This window comes from Polistes canadensis, unplaced genomic scaffold, assembly GCF_001313835.1.
Source record: "Polistes canadensis isolate GaletaPanama2010 unplaced genomic scaffold, ASM131383v1 scaffold_16, whole genome shotgun sequence".
Classification (NCBI taxonomy): Eukaryota; Metazoa; Arthropoda; class Insecta; order Hymenoptera; family Vespidae; genus Polistes; species Polistes canadensis.
This window is the reverse complement of record NW_014569563.1, coordinates 83,382-101,535: the sequence shown is the minus strand read 5'-3', so window position 1 is coordinate 101,535 and position 18,154 is coordinate 83,382. Positions and strand designations below refer to the sequence as shown.

The window sequence follows — 18,154 nt, the reverse complement described above, 5'->3', positions numbered from 1 at the left end:
AGAGAATTAATTGTGATTAATATTATTTGCGTAAACATAACATTTTTAACTATTATTATATTAGTAGTATTACTATTATATTTAGTATGCGTAGTACCGGAGTTCCTAAACTATTTTCTTTTTAATATATAAAAATCATCTCTCGTACTTCAATCTTTTAAAAAAGAAGATAATCAAATATATATATATATATGTGCAATTTATTATATGGAATAAATCATGTTTATTTAATAATAAACAATATGTTCCACAGATAGAGACAACAAATATATAGACACATATGCATTAACAGTTTCGAAAGCCGAAATAACGAAATAACACATGTGCCTTGTAATTATATACATACGTAAATGTGTATATATATATATATATATTGCATAGAAGAGTTATATTGACGTCATTCCTTCGTATACTTTTTGTATAATACATTAGACGACATTAAAAAAGAAAAAGGAAAAAGGGAAAACGAAAAAAATAGGAATTATTGTACGTTTATCTCATTAACTCTAGAAAATTAAGAAATTATATTATGTACATGCATATATATTATGCAGTATATTGAAACAAAAATGCTGATGGCGTCCTAATAGGTATTAGTCTTTGACTACCGCTTCTATCTACAACTACGTAATAATTACGTCCGTTAATGTTATGTCGTTTACCCAAGAAAGATGTATTCCCTTCATTATAATGATATAATAGTGGTGGGCTTCTTTTAACTAAACTAAAGTTATTATCCCTCCAATAATTATTATTAGTAGTATCGTATAAAGGTAATCTCGATGCCCATAAAGATTGTTCCGAATTTTCTTGGTACTTAATAGTTTGTTTTTGAATTTTAGACGATTGCCTCGCGTCTTTCTTATTCTTGCAATAATTAATATACTTAATAATTAATTCTATGATGAAAACTATCATCGCAATAATATATCCAGCTGCAATAACTTCGTAAGTCAAAGATAAATCGGTATTTCGAAGTTGTCTTTCCGTTGATTGAAGATCCACTGGACAAACATTAGCCAACGGAAGATCACTTGTTTTCTTATGTTTGATTAAACCGGATTCTATGAGAGAAGACAATCTGCAAGAGTATAATAAACTTCTCTAAACATTTTGTGTATTTGGTACTATCATAAAGAGTTCACGCGAAGTAAGGTTTACGAAAGGTTTTGCAATGTTAACAATAAATAGATGATCTTACACCATATTTATGTCATCCACGATAGTTGAATTTAAAGGGAAAGCAAATGCTCGATTTCTCGAAAGAATACTTCCAGGCATGATAACATAAGTACAACGTTTGTTGTGCTCCAATCCTTCACGAGTTTTATTTATATAATCCTCAAATAATAACTTTCGAAAATAGTGACGTTCTCCGAGATAAAGTTTTTCTATATAATAATTAACATTAACAGAGAAAATATTTGATCAATTTAGTGTTCATCTCTAATCTCACTCTATAATTAATTAGGAAAAATGTACATACTATTTTCGACGGTATCAAATATGTAACTTGCTGGCTCATTGTACATCGTGATATATTCTCCTTGAAATGTGGTTTGGTTTAACAATGTTAATTCATTTACATAAGGCTGAAAGTAATGAAACGATCGTTAGTGTACGACTATTATGAATAGTACTTTAGTACGAAAATGATACAATTAAAAACTGAATATTAATAATATTGGAGAATATTAAACCTGAGATAAGAGATAATCTATCACGCGTCCTTTAAAAGTGACCCATTTGTATCCTTTGTTCACTATATCTTTTATATTGTTAATTGGTAATGTAAATTGTGGCTTTGTAAGGAATGCTGTCAAATTAGCGGTATAAAATGAAGTAAGAATTAATATAAAAATCCACCAGGTAGCGAAGAGCATCCTTGTTGAATCTGAAATAATAATTTCATTTAAGTATATTACTGATATATTAATATATATGTATATATTGAAATATGATACGAGCGTAAGAATAAGGTACATGTAAACAAATTATGTAAAGTTTAAGTTCTTTCAATATGAATCATATTAATAGTATATATATACATGGAATATACCTGTTTGAGCGATAATCGTTGATCCTTGTTTAAGTAACGCACTGTAGACAAACCACATGCAAGATGGTAAATTGTAATTTTCCCCTTCTGTACCTTTCCAAAGTTTCAACCTATATTGAAATTATTTTTATTGATTTTTCAATAAATCATTTTTTCCTATATATATATATATATATATATAAATATAAATATTTCGATCGAAAGTTTTACTATTAGACAATAATCGAAAATGTTTTAGTACAAATAGACAACGCACGAGAACATTCATCAATATATATGCAAACTATGGCTCATATTCAATGAAATAATAGAATGTTAAAAAAATTTGATTTTTTCATTTCTTTACAAACCTAATCAAAGAAAACAAATAAATTGTCGGGCCTACAACTAATACAGCTGTAAGAACACAAAACCAAACGGTATTGTCAAATGGTGCCAGAAGACCAGAACCAGTTGCAGATTCCTCAGGTCTTTTCATCATAGCTGTTAATTCAAAAACGTCCAATGTCGTGCTGAATAAACAATATTTACGTAGATCTTCTAATACAGGCACGAATGCAGCGATCATATCTACTTCCTGTTAAAAGAAAATAGAAAAATTTATAATTAGGAACAATCTTTATTATTTTTTTTTTATGACGAAGAACGTATAAAAATTCTTACCTTTTTATACAACATGCTTATAATTCCTCTATTTTTATTTCCGAATATTTGTCCCGTCGGTGGTATAACAGTGTAGGTAAAATTTAATTTATCACTCAAAAGATCGAGAATATAAAATGCGTATCCTGTTCCTATCCACTGGCCATTTTTTTTTATTATTCCGGAAAACGGCATATCCTGAATGCATAATTAGAATCTTGAATATGTTTATGAGAGTATTATATCGATTTTAATACATAATAATTTGGTCAAAGAGAGAGTAAAAATATCATGTTAATAAAACTTACGTTCCACGAAGAAACTTTCAAAACTGAAGGAATTGCCGCCTTTTCTTTATTTTCAAAATCCAGCATATCTATAAAAGTTAATTAATAATAATTGATTTATTTTCTTTTATTTTTAATAGTTCGTACAAATTTGAATTAAAAATGGAATTTTTTTATTCGTAGATAATAATGTTAAAATTAAAAATATTTAAACGTTATGAAAATATTATTTAACGTTTTAATACACTCGTACATCCTATACATTATACAAAGATATATTTAATTTGTATTTATAGACAAAAAATACCTTGTTCAGTTATTTCCGAAGATTTTCCAATGTGGAAAGAAATGTGTATAATTATGGCAAATAAAAAATAATGATAATTATTCATGTTGACACTCGATGAAACTACATTGTTCTGTATGCGTTCCGTCTAAACTTGATGCTCTAAATGAATTTTTGTTTAGACATAACGTGATATGATGTTACCAAGCACTCAAAAGAATCGATCTTTACGACTTTTCATACATTTAAACCTAAACGTGGGACATAGTAACACTTTGTTTAGAAGTGTGAGTGTATGTCCTACGTCACGCAACGGTAAATGTGTTAAAAATGACGATCCTCTTTATGTATCTGTCGAGAATTTTCAAGGACATTTCTACTAGATAACATCAACGTTTACTTCTACGAGAATTTACTTTTATAATAAAGATACTACATTATTCAGTATAATTTATTTTTCTTATTAAATTATAATGTTTCTGTTTTTTTTTTTAATATAAAATTGATCTAATCGTAATCGGCCTTTCAAAAGATTGTTAATAGAAGAAGAAAAGAACGATTAGTCAAACTGAATAACAGATTATTTTCTGTATAAAAAATTACATTCTATTGCACCGTTTTTGTTTTTTAAATAAAAGACTCTTACCGCGTTTATTCAATTTGAATGTTTCTATAAAATTGGTGAATCTTCAAAGTAACTACGAGAAAGCTATTGATTTTAATAATACAATAAAGTTTTAATTCGTAGATAATTGAAAATATACTTTTTATATTGTGCTATGTAAAAATGCAAATGATATTTTTATTGCAATAATATTATAATCGATTATAAAGAGAGGATACATGTATATTGTATTAAATTTATTTAGTAGTAGTTTAATAATCTGCCTACAGATGTCAGATTTATAGACCAATATTATGCCGCATATATAATGAGCGATAATTTTTAATTATCCGAATTTATATAAAAATTTTATTCATTCGTGAATGATAAAATATTTCTGCAATCCGTTTCTTAAACAATTCGAAAGAACGATTTGTATTTTTGTTACATAGTTAATATAAAAATAATTTTCATGAGAAGAGTCTTTGAGGGAGCGCCTCAAGATTTAGTTTTTGAACGTGCTTGACGACGGTTACGATTAAAAGGAAAGATCTGATTGGACGATAAGTACCGACATTCTCCTTTGTTCGTTCTTTTATTTTTTTGACATAAACTACAAATTGTTGTTAGCGTATGTTTCATGAAGTTTTCCATAACTTCTGATATAAGATTATTGAATATCCATCTGAGTATGATCAAAATGTACAAGCAAGAACTTATCTTATTTAGATAATCCTTAACTCATTCATTTATTGCAGCAAAGATAATTCAGTGGACGGTCCTTTCTAGAGAAACCGTTAGAAGAATCCGTTGTGTTTCCGTTTGAACGATCTAGTGCACATCAGTCATCTAAGTGCGCGGAACCACTCCCGGCTGGTCTTAACGTGTTACTACCGCGGTAAGTTATTCCATCGTGTTAATTAGATTTTACAAAGATTTTTTTATGCCAGTATGTATTCCGTCTCAAATAAGCGGCAAAGTGATCTATTTCGAAAATAAAATTCATTACTTGACATCTGTAGCACGTTGATAAAAAATATGTCGACCGCAAGTGTTTTATAGAAAGACCGGAATGTCCTTATCCAGACTTTTTATTCCTTCCTTTTTTAAATTTTCTTTTTTCTTTCTTTTTTAAAATTCTTTTTTTGTTTTTTTTAGCAAAAGTCTAACAAATTCTTCTTTTTTCGTTGAAAGGAAATAAATATAAGAACGATATACGTAAATTTTTCCTAATTTTATATGCACATATGACCTACTTTGATATATTCAATATGATTAATGTTTTATTTAATGTATGCGTATAAGCTTAGTATATCATAATGTTATTGTATTTTATTATTGGTACGTGTTTACAGAGATAACAAAATGGCTGTAAATGTGTATGCAACAAATGTGACCACCGATAATCTAAGTCGTCATGACATGTTGGCATGGGTTAACGATTGTCTGCAATCATCGTTTACCAAAATTGAAGAATTATGTACAGGAGCTGTTTATTGTCAATTCATGGATATGCTCTTTCCTGGAAGTGTACCTTTGAAGAGGGTAAAGTTCAGGACTAATCTTGAACATGAATATATACAGAATTTCAAAATTCTTCAAGGTGGTTTCAAAAAGATGAGCGTTGATAAGGTGAGTTAACTCTTTCTTTTTTTTTTTACGATTAAAATTAGACACCGATTGAGAAATAGAAATAGGGAAGATTAGATTTAAATAAAAGATTATAACTCAAAGAATAGTATTTTTAGAACGAGAAGGTTTATACCAAAGGAATCATTACAAGAAATTATTTTTTAAGATTTTTGAAGGCATAATGTTAATCTTATTATCGACCAAAGACATAGTCGTTTAGCAGTATTCTGTTAATGGAATGTATATGAAAAGCTTAAAGCTATTAATAGAATAAAAAAAAAAAAAAAAAAAAAAAAAGAAAATATGAGTAATACTTGTATTTTGTAAAGTAAAAAATCAACCCCTAAATAAATATTTCTATCGTACAATGATTTAGCTTGCTTAGAAGTTCAATAAAATTGTGATGGGGATGGTTCAGGTTATACCAGTGGACAAGCTGATAAAGGGACGCTTTCAAGATAATTTTGAATTTCTTCAATGGTTCAAGAAATTTTTTGATGCAAATTATGACGGTCGTGAATACGATGCTTATGAAGCTCGTGGTTGTATACCGCTTGGTTCTGGTGTCGATGGAACTCATAATCTATCAAATCCTCAATTGGTACCTCTACCTCCTCAATCGAAGCAACCACAAATGCAACAAAAACATACACAACAGCGTAATATATCTTCAAGGCAACAGCAGGGTACTTTATTAGTTTCATCGTAATGTTGCCTTTCTATATAGATCATTGCACGACCACTAATTTATTGCAAATTGTCACTTCATTAGAATTATATACACATTTCCAATATTTAGATAGAATGCAAAGCATAAATATAAAAAATATATGAAAATATGCAACATTCATTTATCATGCTGCTTTTAAAATTAGTTCAAAATTGGCTATGTAAATCATGCCGCTATTATAGTATAGGGGTAGAATTTCTGCTTTGCTTATACATATTTGATCGTATATAATTCCATAAACAAATGCACAACAATGCCTGTTAAAAAATGTACTATTCACTATGGCACCTGGTCCCATATTTTAATACTTCCAATTCATTGTATAAAAAATTGTTTATAAAAAACATGGTAAACTATGCATGCCTTGAACAAATTGTATGTTATCAAAATGAGCATTGTTAAATGTAAATTACATTAAATTGTAATTATATTATGATGGTACCAGAAGAATCTCAAGACTGTTATTTTTAACAGTCTATAAATACTTCTAAGTAGGGGGCAACTGTTTGTATTAGGAGACATGAAAAGACCAAAATAATACACATCATTTACTCTATTAAGAATATAGTAGGTGGTACCAAGTATTAAATAATATGAAATATACATTTTTATTAGAAAATAAATATTTTATCTTCGATTATAATAAAAGAATTATAACAAAATCTGTGTGAGATTACGGCCGAGAAACGTAGAAATATTATTTTTCTCAGATAATGCATATTTATTTCACAATTTTAGTTATGTGTAAATAATAACAATTAAGTTGATGCGTTTAAAATAATTAATATGCAAATTTGGAATGTACACATTTTATTTAAGAGTTCTATATATAAATTATTTTAAATATATTATTTTTTATAAAGATAAAAGCAAAATCATTACAGAACTTAAATACAATTTTTTAAAGTTAATTAAAATAATAGGCAGAATAACATGATACTATGGTGGCACTTTTCATTTTATATAGGATACATTATTTTAGGTTAATTTTTTATTTTGTTCCATATGTCTTCTACCAATTATTTGCAGATAGTACCAATTGACAAGCTGGTGAAAGGCAGGTTCCAAGACAACTTTGAATTTTTACAATGGTTCAAGAAGTTTTTTGATGCTAATTACTCAGGAGCAGAACCCTATGATGCGCTTGCTATGCGAGGAGGTGAAGCCATGGGTAGTGGTGGAAATGCTGCACCACGTGGCTCTAATGTGAAACGTCCTACACCTCGTGAAGTAAACCCAGCTAAACCTACCGCTCGTACTGGTATATTATACAATTTTTTCTTTATAAAGACTAATATTGAAATTTAACGATTTCTGCACAAAATACAGATGATATTAAGTAATAGCAAACATGATTATTATAAGCGAAGATTAAAAATTTATATTATTAATATTTATTTATTAACTTTTTAGTATTAATTTCTAATACTTGTATTATATTTAGAAGTAACATTGCTTTTTAAAGAAATGTTCTAGTTAAGACACATTATAGTTTACATGATTTATTTCATTGATTACTGATATATTTATTTCTATAATTTTATCTACAAATAATTTTTACATTTATATGAATACATATGACGTGTTAAATATTTCAGTTTTACTTACATGATGTGATACTGGTCTATTATGTCTTATAATGCAAATTTAAAATTCCCCATAGGTGATGGAACTCAATCTGTACAGGCACCTATTATGAAGCCTTTGAACAAACCTAGTAATTATTTTTTTTATTATTTCTATTTCTTTTGGTAATGGTATTTTATTATTGTAAATAATAAAGAAATAGTTTAGAATCATTCAAGTTCTTTAACAAAATCTGTTGTATAAGATAAAAGACATCATTGTAGAATTAACAATTAATGGAAATTTTTTTAATTAACTATATTCTAATAAAATATTCTAACATAAAAAAGATGCATTTTTAAAAAATAATTTTTAGAGGGCGTGAAGACTGGTTTTCGATAAAATGTTTGAACATTTTTAATCAAACTAATTAAAGAAAAATATTTATTGAAATTTTTGTATATATAACTCGTTGTGTTTATTATGTACATTAATGCATGTATTGAAATGTTTGTTGTATGGCTATATTTCTTGCATGTGCATGCATATATATGATTAATATACCTGACATTAATAACTTTGTTATCACTTGAAAATTAATTTGTTTCTTAACAATTAATTTTAGTACGTATACTATATTACAAAAGTAGTAGTATTGATTACAAAACATTTCTTTAATAGAAAATTTTTAACTTTGACAATTTTTTAATTTAGTGAATAAAGCTCAATCATTCCGCCCTCAACAAAAGACCGGAACAGCAAATCGTGGAGATTCCGAAAAAGTAGAAGAGCTCAGTGCACAGGTTTGGAAATTGATCAATATTTTATTTGTTTATTCTTTATTCTATAAAATCTAAGAATATAATTATTTTATAATATGTTTGTATTCGCAGCTTGTGGAGCTCAAAATGTCAATCGATGGTTTAGAAAAAGAAAGAGATTTCTACTTTGGAAAATTACGTGACATAGAAGTAATATGTCAAGATTGTGAGAATGGTGATCCCCCTCCCATTATACAAAAAATATTAGACGTTCTATATGCAACAGAGGTAAACTGAAGTTTTAATTTTTTGGACAATTTGTGTAATGTAAAAAAATTAATAATGTGTGAAATATTAGAGTCCTCGTAATTGTAATAATCAAATTATTAATTTACTTATTTATGTTAAATCTATAATAACGTTGGCATTTCAAGCATAACCGACGAATATTATTATAATATAAAGTTTTGTTTGTATCACAATTATTTCAGGATTATGAATATGCCGAAGGAGAAAGCAAACAGACATAGTAGCATTTTTTATTTATATTTTTAATAGAAGGTCATTCTCTTAATGAAGACAAAATAATAAAATTATAGACTTTTATAATGCAGGTAATGTTGTAAATTTATAGGTCTTATTCAATCCGTGTTACATTGTTTTGTCAAGACTCTGTGATCATAATTAAAATGTATTGTGTATTGATCGTATTAGAATGACATTTTAATAGTTAATTAAAAAAGGGATACTAAATCAAACGTTTTGTGAGAATTGTTTTACTAAAAGTTAGATACAATTGGATACTATTATATTCTTTATTTTTTTAAAATAGCATTACTTTGTAATAATTTATGCTTTTAGTATTATGGATTCAAACAAGAAATTATGTCTTATTCTATTTGATAAAACTGCATATATTAATACTAATAGAATAGATAATTTTAGTCGATCGTTTTATATGTTAATGAAAAACGATGAAACACTAATGTCGTATCTAAAAATTGTTTGATTATTGTCTAGGATGGATTTGCACCGCCAGAAGAATTAGAGGGAGATGGTTTGGCCCCTGACGATGAAGAAGAGTATTAACATTTTTTTACTATCATAAAAACAAGGACACAGTAAATCATCCAAGTGCATTCTCCTCCCTGTTTATTATATCTGCGAGCCAGTATCAGTACTCCTTGCATAATTAATAAGTCCTTCTGTATAGTTGTTCAATCATTTGTGCGTAAGTTTTGAATTCACAAATATTTATATTTCACATTTATATTTACAAAAGAAATGAAATTCACAAATATTTATATTTCACATTTATATTTACAAAAGTAGCCTGAATTGTGATGTAACGAGCATGTTAATTGTTCATTTTGTCTCTGTAAAGTGCAAAGTGCGTTTCTGTTTATAATTGCATTCTACATATGTGTCGATAAGCGTCGAAGCTTCTATATTTTGTTTTATCAAATGTCTATATTTTTAGAATATCATGCTGTTAATCCACAGTTAAATGTTAATAATGTCACTCGAGGCATCACTTCGTGTGCAATTCAAGTGAAGATTAAAGTCCATTTTTTGATGTGAGATAGTGCTCTACGCTAATTATACCGATGTTGATTTTAATTTTTGTAATATAACTGGAATATATGTAAGAAAGTTTTAGTATTTGTGGTGCAAGATTTAAAAAAAATATATCCTCGTGATTCTTTCGTCATTAACGATGCGATGGCACAATACGCATAATTAAGAGAAAAGTTAAATGTAAAAGAAAACTAATCACAAACGATAAAAACGAAAACGTAGAATTAGTTGCAAGTTTTTTAAGAAAAACATTCTTTTATATCATATTCTCCATACTTAGGTTGAAAATTATCTATTTACATATTATTAAATTTAATTCTTACAACTTTATTATATGCTATACTTTTATTAATAACATTTCATGTATATCATACGTTCTGAAAATAATTGAACAGTCCTCTTAAGTAATTTTCTTGATTCACTAACATAAGTCAGATTAATGAAACGAACATGTTTTACACGATCTCACGTTGGACAATATACTATTCATCTTGATGATAATAATAATAATAATAATAATAATATTCATATTAATAATTAAAATAATAATAATACTAATAGAAAATTCGCTAAACGCTTCTGGTGTTAAATCTTCATTGATCGCAAGAGATGTGGGTTTGTCAACTCACACATTTTATTTATTTCAATTAACGTATCTATGATAATAATTATTGTTAGAGCAATGCACGTGATTAAAAGAAAAACAAAAAAAGGACATTACTCATTGTCAATGCTAAATCAAATCTTATGGAAAATTTTCAATTGCGCACAAAGCGGTTTTGAATATTACAATGGATTTACCATTTTTTTTAATGCTACTATGAGATAGTTCTATATATAAAACGAAAAAAAAAATTAACATGATACATAGTGTTTCTTAAGAATATAAATTTGCAAAATTATGTGGTAAAAAAATACTAGGAGTTGGAAGATAACAAAAATATGTATGAAAGGATGAAAAGCATGGAAGATTAATCAAACGCGTGTATGATGATGGTATGCATCGTGTAGTACGTATGCTCTTGCAAATTTTAAATTCAATCTTCAAAGGGGATTGAGAGAAAACGAAATAGTTGGAATTGGGTTTGTTAAAAATTCTATGTAAAAGATTAAAAGACACCAATGATTTTTAAACGATTATCTTAAAAAGAAGAAGAAGAAAAAAGGAACTGAAGAAATATCCCGCCTATATCGTCGAATTACAATTAAAGAAAATCAATTAACATTATACGTACGACTTGCTCTGAATAATCTTTTCGATAAAAGATATAGTTTTTTGTTTTTTTTTTTCAGCTTGCGCCTTATTCATTCGTATATGTATATGTGTACAACAAAGTTATTAAATAACACGGTTGTGCTTCGAAACTGCATTCAACGATCATGTAATAAACGTTTAATAAAATTAACATGGGCGCTGTTACACGTAATTTGTTTGCAATTTTTCTATTAAAAAGAAAAAAAATGAAAAAAAAAATTGTGCTTTATCGTATTGCTATTGATAAAGAGTCCGCTTTACAATATATGAAGCTCGATGATGTATCGATACTCTCATGTCAAATATACGAAGTACATATCCATCTTTTTGCACATTTCAAATATCAACAAATAAATATTATTCATTAGGATTGCACTTCTCATTACGAATCTTTATAGTATCATTTGAAAACAAAGATAAGATAAAAAGAAGAATAAAAAAGCAAGTCAGATCTTGATTATATATTATAGTGCGAATATGTGAAAAATATTTTTAATAGAACATTTAAAATAATGTTAAATTTACGTGATATATTAATTAATTAACAAGATTATTTACCGCAAGGTATTTTATCCAATCAATTTTTTCATAATTTCATAAATTTGTAAGCTCTCTCTCTTTTTTTCTCTTTTTCTCTCTTTCTTTCTGTATCTCTCAAATTTAGGATATATATATTTTTTGTGAGGATTGTTCAAGTTCTTAGGTATCTAGTCCGTTTAACGAGATTATATATCCCTTACCTTTCTTGATTTAAGAAAATCATTTTTAATGACTGATATGTTATCTTTTACTTTTTATTACTAATATTAGATACGCATAACTTAAGAAGATTAAACGAATCAATCTTCATATTAAATATGTAGATGATACATTAAGAAATAAATAACTCGTAAGAAATGAACGAATAATTAACACAATTGTTGTGAACCTCATTTATAGAAATGTGAAAAAACGTAAGTAGTAGCCTAGTACATACAATATATTATTTAAATATTACCGCAGAGTAAAATGACAATCGATTGTTACTTGTGATTCGATAAGTGTCGATAGATGCTGAAGCGCCATTGAACTTCAAACTAATCCGATGACATTGCTTTAAAAAGCAATACCGAATTTTTACAAAAGAAGAAATGGCTTTTTAAAAATTACTACCTTCCCAAAAAAGAAAATATTTTTTCGATAACATAATCAAATTAAATCAAGTGTAATGTAATCTTCAAATTGGCAAACGTATAAATTCAAGTACGATGTCTTCATTGATCGTAGCACACGATCAACGCATCATGATGTTAGAATTTGCAGTGGAGAATGTAAAGATCGAAAATACAATTCGATAGTTTCTCCCGCCAGAATTTAAATCGTTATTATTAACCATTCGTTTGTGTAGTTGCATGTACCGCGGAATTCCATCTTTGACAAGGCTATTTTAAAAAAGGTAACGGTAATGTTTCGTTTCTTGGATGAGGATTGGACAGAACTTTTACCAAATCGACGCGATTATCGTTCTTATCGTGGTTCCAATTATGAAAACGAACAATTTTATGGTGGACGTTCGGTAGTCTTCGCTTTGCCTGAATCATCTTTAGAAAAACCCATGAATGCGATCGATGTTCAAGTTTACGTATTTAAAGAGATTTGTGATTATTTCGAGCTCGACTCCTGCGAGAACGTTGGATTCACATTATTAAGGGTTGATCATTTGATAAATGCAATTATTAAGGAATTACAGGAACGTAAAGAACTTGGTCCATATTTATGCAATTTTCATGAAAACGACCCTATTTCGAGGTACGGTATTCGAAACGTATGATTCACTTAATTTAACTATGAATTAACTTAACAATGATTAAAATTGTAGATCATTGATAGGAACCTACACGTTGATGAATGATGATTTAAAGGAAACTAATGCTACGATCAAAATATATATACGTATCACTTATCTTGGTAATTGCATTATTACCGAATTTGAGAATAGTAGAGGTATCAAAACTGCGTTTCATTGTCGTAAGGATAATGTCGAAGGATATCCATATCAATTACGTGAATTAACATCAGAGAACCTTCAGACTGGTTGTTGGGGTAGTCAATCCTATCTACCACCGGCAATTTTAAAGAAGTTGAAGTGTTATTGTAAACAAGATAAGATCAAGAAACAAATATTAGCCCAGTTAACAGAAGCTTCTAAAATTGCTCGCGAAACCGAAGCAGCTAAAATTGCTTATGAAACCGAAGCAGCTAAAATTGCTAGCGAATCCGAAGCTGCGAAAATTTCTCGCGAAGCCGAAGCTTCGCCGCGAAGTATTGCCAAATTTAAAGGTCTTGAGAAAGAAAAATCTAAGAAGAAGAAAAAAAAGAAGAAGAAGATAGGTGCTGATGCTCATATTCTTGCTAATATTGATAATCTTTATAACGAAAAAATTCGTTTTGCAATGCAAACAATGAAAAAACAGAAAGCTCATGGATTAGGTGGTGCAAGAGTAGCCTTTTCTAGAAGATATGAAAAAAAGATTTGTTCTCCATTACTTGCCATATCTCCTATTCAAATTTGTTCTTCCTTTGTCGGACCTTGCTTTCCCTGTCCGAATTTCTTACCTTGTGTTGGTTCACAACCTCTACCATTTGCTACATATTGCTTATAAAGTTAAATACAGACACAAATTTATAAAATTTTAGTTGTTTATCTTTATTTATGATTATTTTGCAAATTTTTAAAACTTTTCTACGGATATTAAATATTAATAGATTTCTGTCCTATTCGACAGTTGATAAAAATAGACAATAATTATAATAATTTTATAAAATATTTAAATATTTTTTATTAAACATACTTTTATCTTTTTTGTAATTAGTGTATTTTTTCTTTGACATATATTTCTTGTAAAAATTATTTTGAATTTAAATTTTAATGTTAGGTGGTAGCACTAGTTTTTGGTGTAACTGACTATATTCACTTTACTAAGAAAGATATAATGGGGTTATGTTAGTTCTGAAATAATAACAGATACTGAAATCGTTCAGGTACAACAGTATTGCGAGAATAATTAATTCGTATAAAAAGGTATATGATTTTTATGAGTTATAGATTATAAAGTTTAAATTATTCTAATATAGTTTTAGTATTTATAATATAATTTTATGTAGGTAAGTTATTGCAGGCATTTTATTTTTATTGTTAAGGTATCCTTGAATTGCCATGATGTTATCTCACACAGTTGCATTAAAAATTGCATCAAGAAGTATTAGCACTTCTGTTCCCTCCAATCAAATTATTAAATTAAGTCGTTTAAGGGTTGTTGATAACAGTGAAATTGGAAAAAAAGCTATGCTAGAAGGGAAACCACCACGTTGTATTCACGTTTATAATAAAGTAGGGGTTGGATATATTGGTAAGCAAGTAGAACATTATTTTACTGATAATGTTATTTTGAAATATATTGTAAAATAATATTTTATTCTAACAAAGGTGACAGGGTATTAGTTGCTATAAAAGGTGAAAAGAAGAAAGGCATACTAGTTGGTTTAAAGCAAAAGCAAAATCCGAAAGTACCCAAATTTGATTCCAATAATTTAGTTCTCATAGACGACAATGGCACACCTTTAGGAACACGAATACATGTACCAATACCTCATATATTAAGAACATTGTTAAAAGAGAAAACTCATAGCAAAGGAGCAGATTATACTAAGTTACTTGCTATTGCATCAAGATTTGTATAAAATTTGTCGAATGTATAGATTTCTCTTTGCAAAGTTTACATAAAATAAGATGTATAATAAATATCATTTACGCGAACTATTAATATTTATTTCATATCTTATACTTATTTTCTATTGTTTTTGCTGTCACACACACACACATTGTTCTAGTAAATAATAATTAATAGTAAAATAAAGTGAAATAAGTATAAATCTATTCAAATCAACGCGCCTTCGTAATAATCGATTGTTAGATATGGCGACTAATTTTTGAGCCAATAGAAACGTTTCATTCTACTTCTATCGTTTTCCCTAGATTGTTAATATTCCTATTGGATAAAAATATGAAGCGTTATACTTTAAACAGATTTGAAAAGTTAACTAACAATTATTTGAACACAGGATTGCAAATAACGTTCAATGATTATCACAAAAATACTGAATTTAACTCTTATATTATATGGAAAAAAATTTTAGAAAGAAGGAAAAAAAAATTTAGTACTATGAAGATAGGCATGAAATGATTCGTCTATGAACTAAGTGTAAAACGTTAAGGAGGAAAAGAGGAAACTCGTGGTCTAAGTGGCAGTGGTTGTCCTCCTTTACAAATGGCGACTTACGGTGCAACACGCCGAATTTTATAACCGCCAGAGTAGATAGATTACATTTGTGTAAGTAAATGGTTAAAGTGTTAACAAGAGTCAATAATAACGATAATATTGATTACATAGATTGTAGGTCGAGGAAAGTGTTTAAAACTTATTGGAAGAAAGTAAGGAAACTAGAAAAAATGGGAAACGTGTCGGCTTCATCTGCACCTCCACCACCTCCGCCTCCAACATCAGTTCCTACGGTTCCTCTTCAATTTGAAAAGACAGACCCTACGACCGGGGTTGCGCCGTCTACTCCGATTTCAGATCGTCTTGAAAATCCTGGCACGATCGAGGACCTACATAAGAAGTGCAAAGGTATTTTATTACATACATGTCATTAATGGAAACTTATTATCTTTCTTAAATATAGACTTTCACCGGTTTTCACATTTTTATGAATTAAAATTTAATTATTTATGTATTTTTTTATTATTAGGTATTGAAAACATAGCTGTTCTTTTAATTAACATTATTTTTATCTTTGTTATTATTCTTACTTAGATTTTAATTAAGATGTAACAGAAAACATAAATCTATGGTCTGTTACATTAATTCCCTTTTTTTTTGTTTGGTTTTCAAACTGGTTGAACTTTTCACAGATGTACTCCCCGTTAATTTTGAAGGAGCAAAGTTGATGTTAAATAAGGGTCTTAGTAACCATTTTCAAATTTCTCATACAATCAATATGAGTTCTGTAACACCGTCTGGATACAGGTATATTGAATTGAAGTATTTTTTTACATGACAACGTGGTTATACAAATGCATACATATGCGTGATATTTTCTTTCAGATTTGGTGCGACTTATGTGGGTACTAAGCAAATATGTCCCACCGAAGCTTACCCAGTTTTATTTGGTGATATTGACCCTACTGGAAATCTAAATGCTAATATAATTCATCAATTAGGGCAGAGACTAAGGGCTAAGGTAGCAGTTCAAGTACAAAGAAGCAAATTTACTGCTGTACAAATGACAAACGATTATCGTGGTGATGCATATACAGCTTCTCTTACGTTAGGTAATCCAGATATTCTTAATGGCTCTGGTAAGTATATCACATATAAAATAGTACATTTTAATACATTAATTGATTACTATTTTACAAAAGAATAATATCAATGGTATGTTCTTCAGGTGTTTTAGTAATGCATTATCTTCAGAGTCTTTCTCCCACTCTTGCTTTGGGAGGTGAACTTGCATATCAACGAGGACCAGGGTTACCTGGAGGACAAATATTTGTTGTATCAGCCGCTGGCAGATATACAAATGGAGAGTCTACGATTAGTTGTAGTTTAGGTTAATATATAATTTTGTTATTAGTAATATTAAGATATGATCAATTATTTTGTAATGTAATTTTTATCTTTTGTATCAGGTCTTGCAGGCTGTCACGTTTGTTTCCATCAGAAAGCTAGTCAGAATTTGCAAGTAGGTGTAGAGTTGGAAATTAATGCACGATTGCAGGAGTCCACGGGAACTATTGCCTATCAAGTCGATTTACCTAAAGCAGATTTATTGTTCAGAGGTACGATAGATTTGATATCATTTATTAAAAATATAATCTTACGTTTATATTCACTCTTAAAATATTCCAGGAAGTGTTGATACAAATTGGACAGTTGGTGCTGTATTAGAAAAGAAATTACAGCCATTGCCATTTTCTTTCGCACTTAGTGGCATGCTTAATCACACCAAACAACAATTTAGACTTGGTTGTGGCCTTATTATTGGCTAAGAGTTATGCTAGTTTACGTAATTGATTATTATCATACGGATGGAAAAGAGCAGTGCTTTACTGCCATGTTACTAAAGATAATAATGTAACTAGCATTAACGATGCAAAGTTAGTGTCTTTTCTCAGTCTCCCATCCATCATTTATTGAAACATGTTTTAGTAAAGTTATATTATTCGAGCACACAATTAAACATTCACTTTATTACACTGTAGGCTAATTGAATTACAAAATATTCTGAAGTCACTAGATTATTTCACATTTAAATTACCATTTCTGTTATAATTTAAACAGCATTTTTGTTTCTGTTTTAAGTCAGAAACAAATATTTACTGCATTTACGGATTTGTAAAAACAAAAATGTATATAAAAATATCCGTGTGCTAATAACGAAAGATTTTTAGAAAATCATTATCTATATCCCAAATTATAAGTTTTTTTATCAGCCAAGTAATTATTCAATTATATGAAAGTATAGAGATTTCAAATATAACGTTGATAAGATATACAAAGATTTCTTGGATATTTAGGTATTACCTAATGTGAATCTTTTAAGGTTATAAAGATTTATTGAAAATATACTTCTTAAAAATGAATACTTTATTTTAAAGAAATATAACGGATACATAAATACATATACATATATTATACACATATATAATATATAT

The 18,154-nt window shown here is 28.4% G+C and overlaps 5 protein-coding genes across 9 annotated transcripts; 4 read left to right on the top strand and 1 right to left on the bottom strand.

The window, feature by feature from the left end:
* Nucleotides 1-76: 76 nt before the first annotated feature.
* Nucleotides 77-4,015, bottom strand: LOC106793630 (glutamate receptor ionotropic, delta-2). 2 transcript variants are annotated; one of them, XM_014760737.1, is made up of 9 exons: nucleotides 3,921-4,015; nucleotides 3,010-3,077; nucleotides 2,723-2,899; nucleotides 2,410-2,636; nucleotides 2,060-2,169; nucleotides 1,701-1,894; nucleotides 1,487-1,592; nucleotides 1,202-1,391; nucleotides 77-1,081 (listed from the first exon to the last, which is right to left on the bottom strand). In XM_014760737.1, exons 2-9 carry the CDS (start codon nucleotides 3,073-3,075, stop codon nucleotides 547-549), a joined length of 1,605 nt encoding a protein of 534 aa, XP_014616223.1. In that variant the 5' UTR covers nucleotides 3,076-3,077; nucleotides 3,921-4,015; the 3' UTR covers nucleotides 77-546. The 2 variants fall into 2 exon arrangements, with proteins under 2 accessions (XP_014616223.1, XP_014616222.1); XM_014760736.1 differs by lacking the exon at nucleotides 3,921-4,015 and adding an exon at nucleotides 3,296-3,687.
* A 379-nt stretch (nucleotides 4,016-4,394) lies between these two features.
* Nucleotides 4,395-11,772, top strand: LOC106793643 (microtubule-associated protein RP/EB family member 1). Of its 4 annotated transcripts, none has more exons than XM_014760763.1 (8): nucleotides 4,395-4,463; nucleotides 4,637-4,776; nucleotides 5,234-5,510; nucleotides 7,270-7,501; nucleotides 7,904-7,957; nucleotides 8,521-8,609; nucleotides 8,700-8,855; nucleotides 9,588-11,772. In XM_014760763.1, exons 3-8 carry the CDS (start codon nucleotides 5,244-5,246, stop codon nucleotides 9,654-9,656), a joined length of 867 nt encoding a protein of 288 aa, XP_014616249.1. In that variant the 5' UTR covers nucleotides 4,395-4,463; nucleotides 4,637-4,776; nucleotides 5,234-5,243; the 3' UTR covers nucleotides 9,657-11,772. The 4 variants fall into 4 exon arrangements, with proteins under 4 accessions (XP_014616249.1, XP_014616247.1, XP_014616250.1 ...); XM_014760761.1 differs by lacking the exon at nucleotides 4,395-4,463 and adding an exon at nucleotides 4,470-4,567; XM_014760762.1 differs by lacking the exon at nucleotides 4,395-4,463 and adding an exon at nucleotides 4,477-4,580.
* A 790-nt stretch (nucleotides 11,773-12,562) lies between these two features.
* Nucleotides 12,563-14,042, top strand: LOC106793589. Its single transcript, XM_014760638.1, has 3 exons — nucleotides 12,563-12,710; nucleotides 12,788-13,188; nucleotides 13,259-14,042. Exons 1-3 carry the CDS (start codon nucleotides 12,648-12,650, stop codon nucleotides 14,040-14,042), a joined length of 1,248 nt encoding a protein of 415 aa, XP_014616124.1. The 5' UTR covers nucleotides 12,563-12,647.
* A 312-nt stretch (nucleotides 14,043-14,354) lies between these two features.
* LOC106793601 (39S ribosomal protein L14, mitochondrial) lies at nucleotides 14,355-15,197 on the top strand. The gene is made up of 3 exons (XM_014760650.1): nucleotides 14,355-14,461; nucleotides 14,581-14,789; nucleotides 14,867-15,197. The coding sequence occupies exons 2-3, from the start codon at nucleotides 14,597-14,599 to the stop codon at nucleotides 15,118-15,120; spliced, it is 447 nt and encodes a 148-aa protein (XP_014616136.1). The 5' UTR covers nucleotides 14,355-14,461; nucleotides 14,581-14,596; the 3' UTR covers nucleotides 15,121-15,197.
* Nucleotides 15,198-15,623: 426 nt separating this feature from the next.
* On the top strand, nucleotides 15,624-17,876 carry LOC106793661 (mitochondrial import receptor subunit TOM40 homolog 1). Its single transcript, XM_014760802.1, has 7 exons — nucleotides 15,624-15,770; nucleotides 15,831-16,067; nucleotides 16,352-16,466; nucleotides 16,545-16,798; nucleotides 16,888-17,049; nucleotides 17,129-17,278; nucleotides 17,349-17,876. Exons 2-7 carry the CDS (start codon nucleotides 15,890-15,892, stop codon nucleotides 17,486-17,488), a joined length of 999 nt encoding a protein of 332 aa, XP_014616288.1. The 5' UTR covers nucleotides 15,624-15,770; nucleotides 15,831-15,889; the 3' UTR covers nucleotides 17,489-17,876.
* Nucleotides 17,877-18,154: the final 278 nt, after the last annotated feature.

What these genes read in the sequence shown, in the direction of transcription:
- LOC106793661 (XM_014760802.1), top strand. Translation starts at nt 15,890, where the DNA reads ATGGGAAACGTGTCGGCTTCATCTGCACCTCCACCACCTCCGCCTCCA. An exon ending in GTAACACCGTCTGGATACAG is followed by an intron (nt 16,467 to 16,544) that starts GTATATTGAATT and finishes ATTTTCTTTCAG; the next exon opens with ATTTGGTGCGACTTATGTGG. An exon ending in AGCAGATTTATTGTTCAGAG is followed by an intron (nt 17,279 to 17,348) that starts GTACGATAGATT and finishes AAAATATTCCAG; the next exon opens with GAAGTGTTGATACAAATTGG.
- LOC106793601 (XM_014760650.1), top strand. Translation starts at nt 14,597, where the DNA reads ATGATGTTATCTCACACAGTTGCATTAAAAATTGCATCAAGAAGTATT. An exon ending in AGTAGGGGTTGGATATATTG is followed by an intron (nt 14,790 to 14,866) that starts GTAAGCAAGTAG and finishes ATTCTAACAAAG; the next exon opens with GTGACAGGGTATTAGTTGCT.
- LOC106793643 (XM_014760763.1), top strand. Translation starts at nt 5,244, where the DNA reads ATGGCTGTAAATGTGTATGCAACAAATGTGACCACCGATAATCTAAGT. An exon ending in TAAACCTACCGCTCGTACTG is followed by an intron (nt 7,502 to 7,903) that starts GTATATTATACA and finishes AATTCCCCATAG; the next exon opens with GTGATGGAACTCAATCTGTA. An exon ending in TAGAAGAGCTCAGTGCACAG is followed by an intron (nt 8,610 to 8,699) that starts GTTTGGAAATTG and finishes TTGTATTCGCAG; the next exon opens with CTTGTGGAGCTCAAAATGTC.
- LOC106793589 (XM_014760638.1), top strand. Translation starts at nt 12,648, where the DNA reads ATGTCTTCATTGATCGTAGCACACGATCAACGCATCATGATGTTAGAA. An exon ending in TAGAATTTGCAGTGGAGAAT is followed by an intron (nt 12,711 to 12,787) that starts GTAAAGATCGAA and finishes TCGTTTGTGTAG; the next exon opens with TTGCATGTACCGCGGAATTC. An exon ending in GAAAACGACCCTATTTCGAG is followed by an intron (nt 13,189 to 13,258) that starts GTACGGTATTCG and finishes TTAAAATTGTAG; the next exon opens with ATCATTGATAGGAACCTACA.
- LOC106793630 (XM_014760736.1), bottom strand. Translation starts at nt 3,380, where the DNA reads ATGAATAATTATCATTATTTTTTATTTGCCATAATTATACACATTTCT. An exon ending in TAAGCATGTTGTATAAAAAG is followed by an intron (nt 2,637 to 2,722) that starts GTAAGAATTTTT and finishes TTCTTTTAACAG; the next exon opens with GAAGTAGATATGATCGCTGC. An exon ending in ATTTGATACCGTCGAAAATA is followed by an intron (nt 1,392 to 1,486) that starts GTATGTACATTT and finishes ATTATTATATAG; the next exon opens with AAAAACTTTATCTCGGAGAA.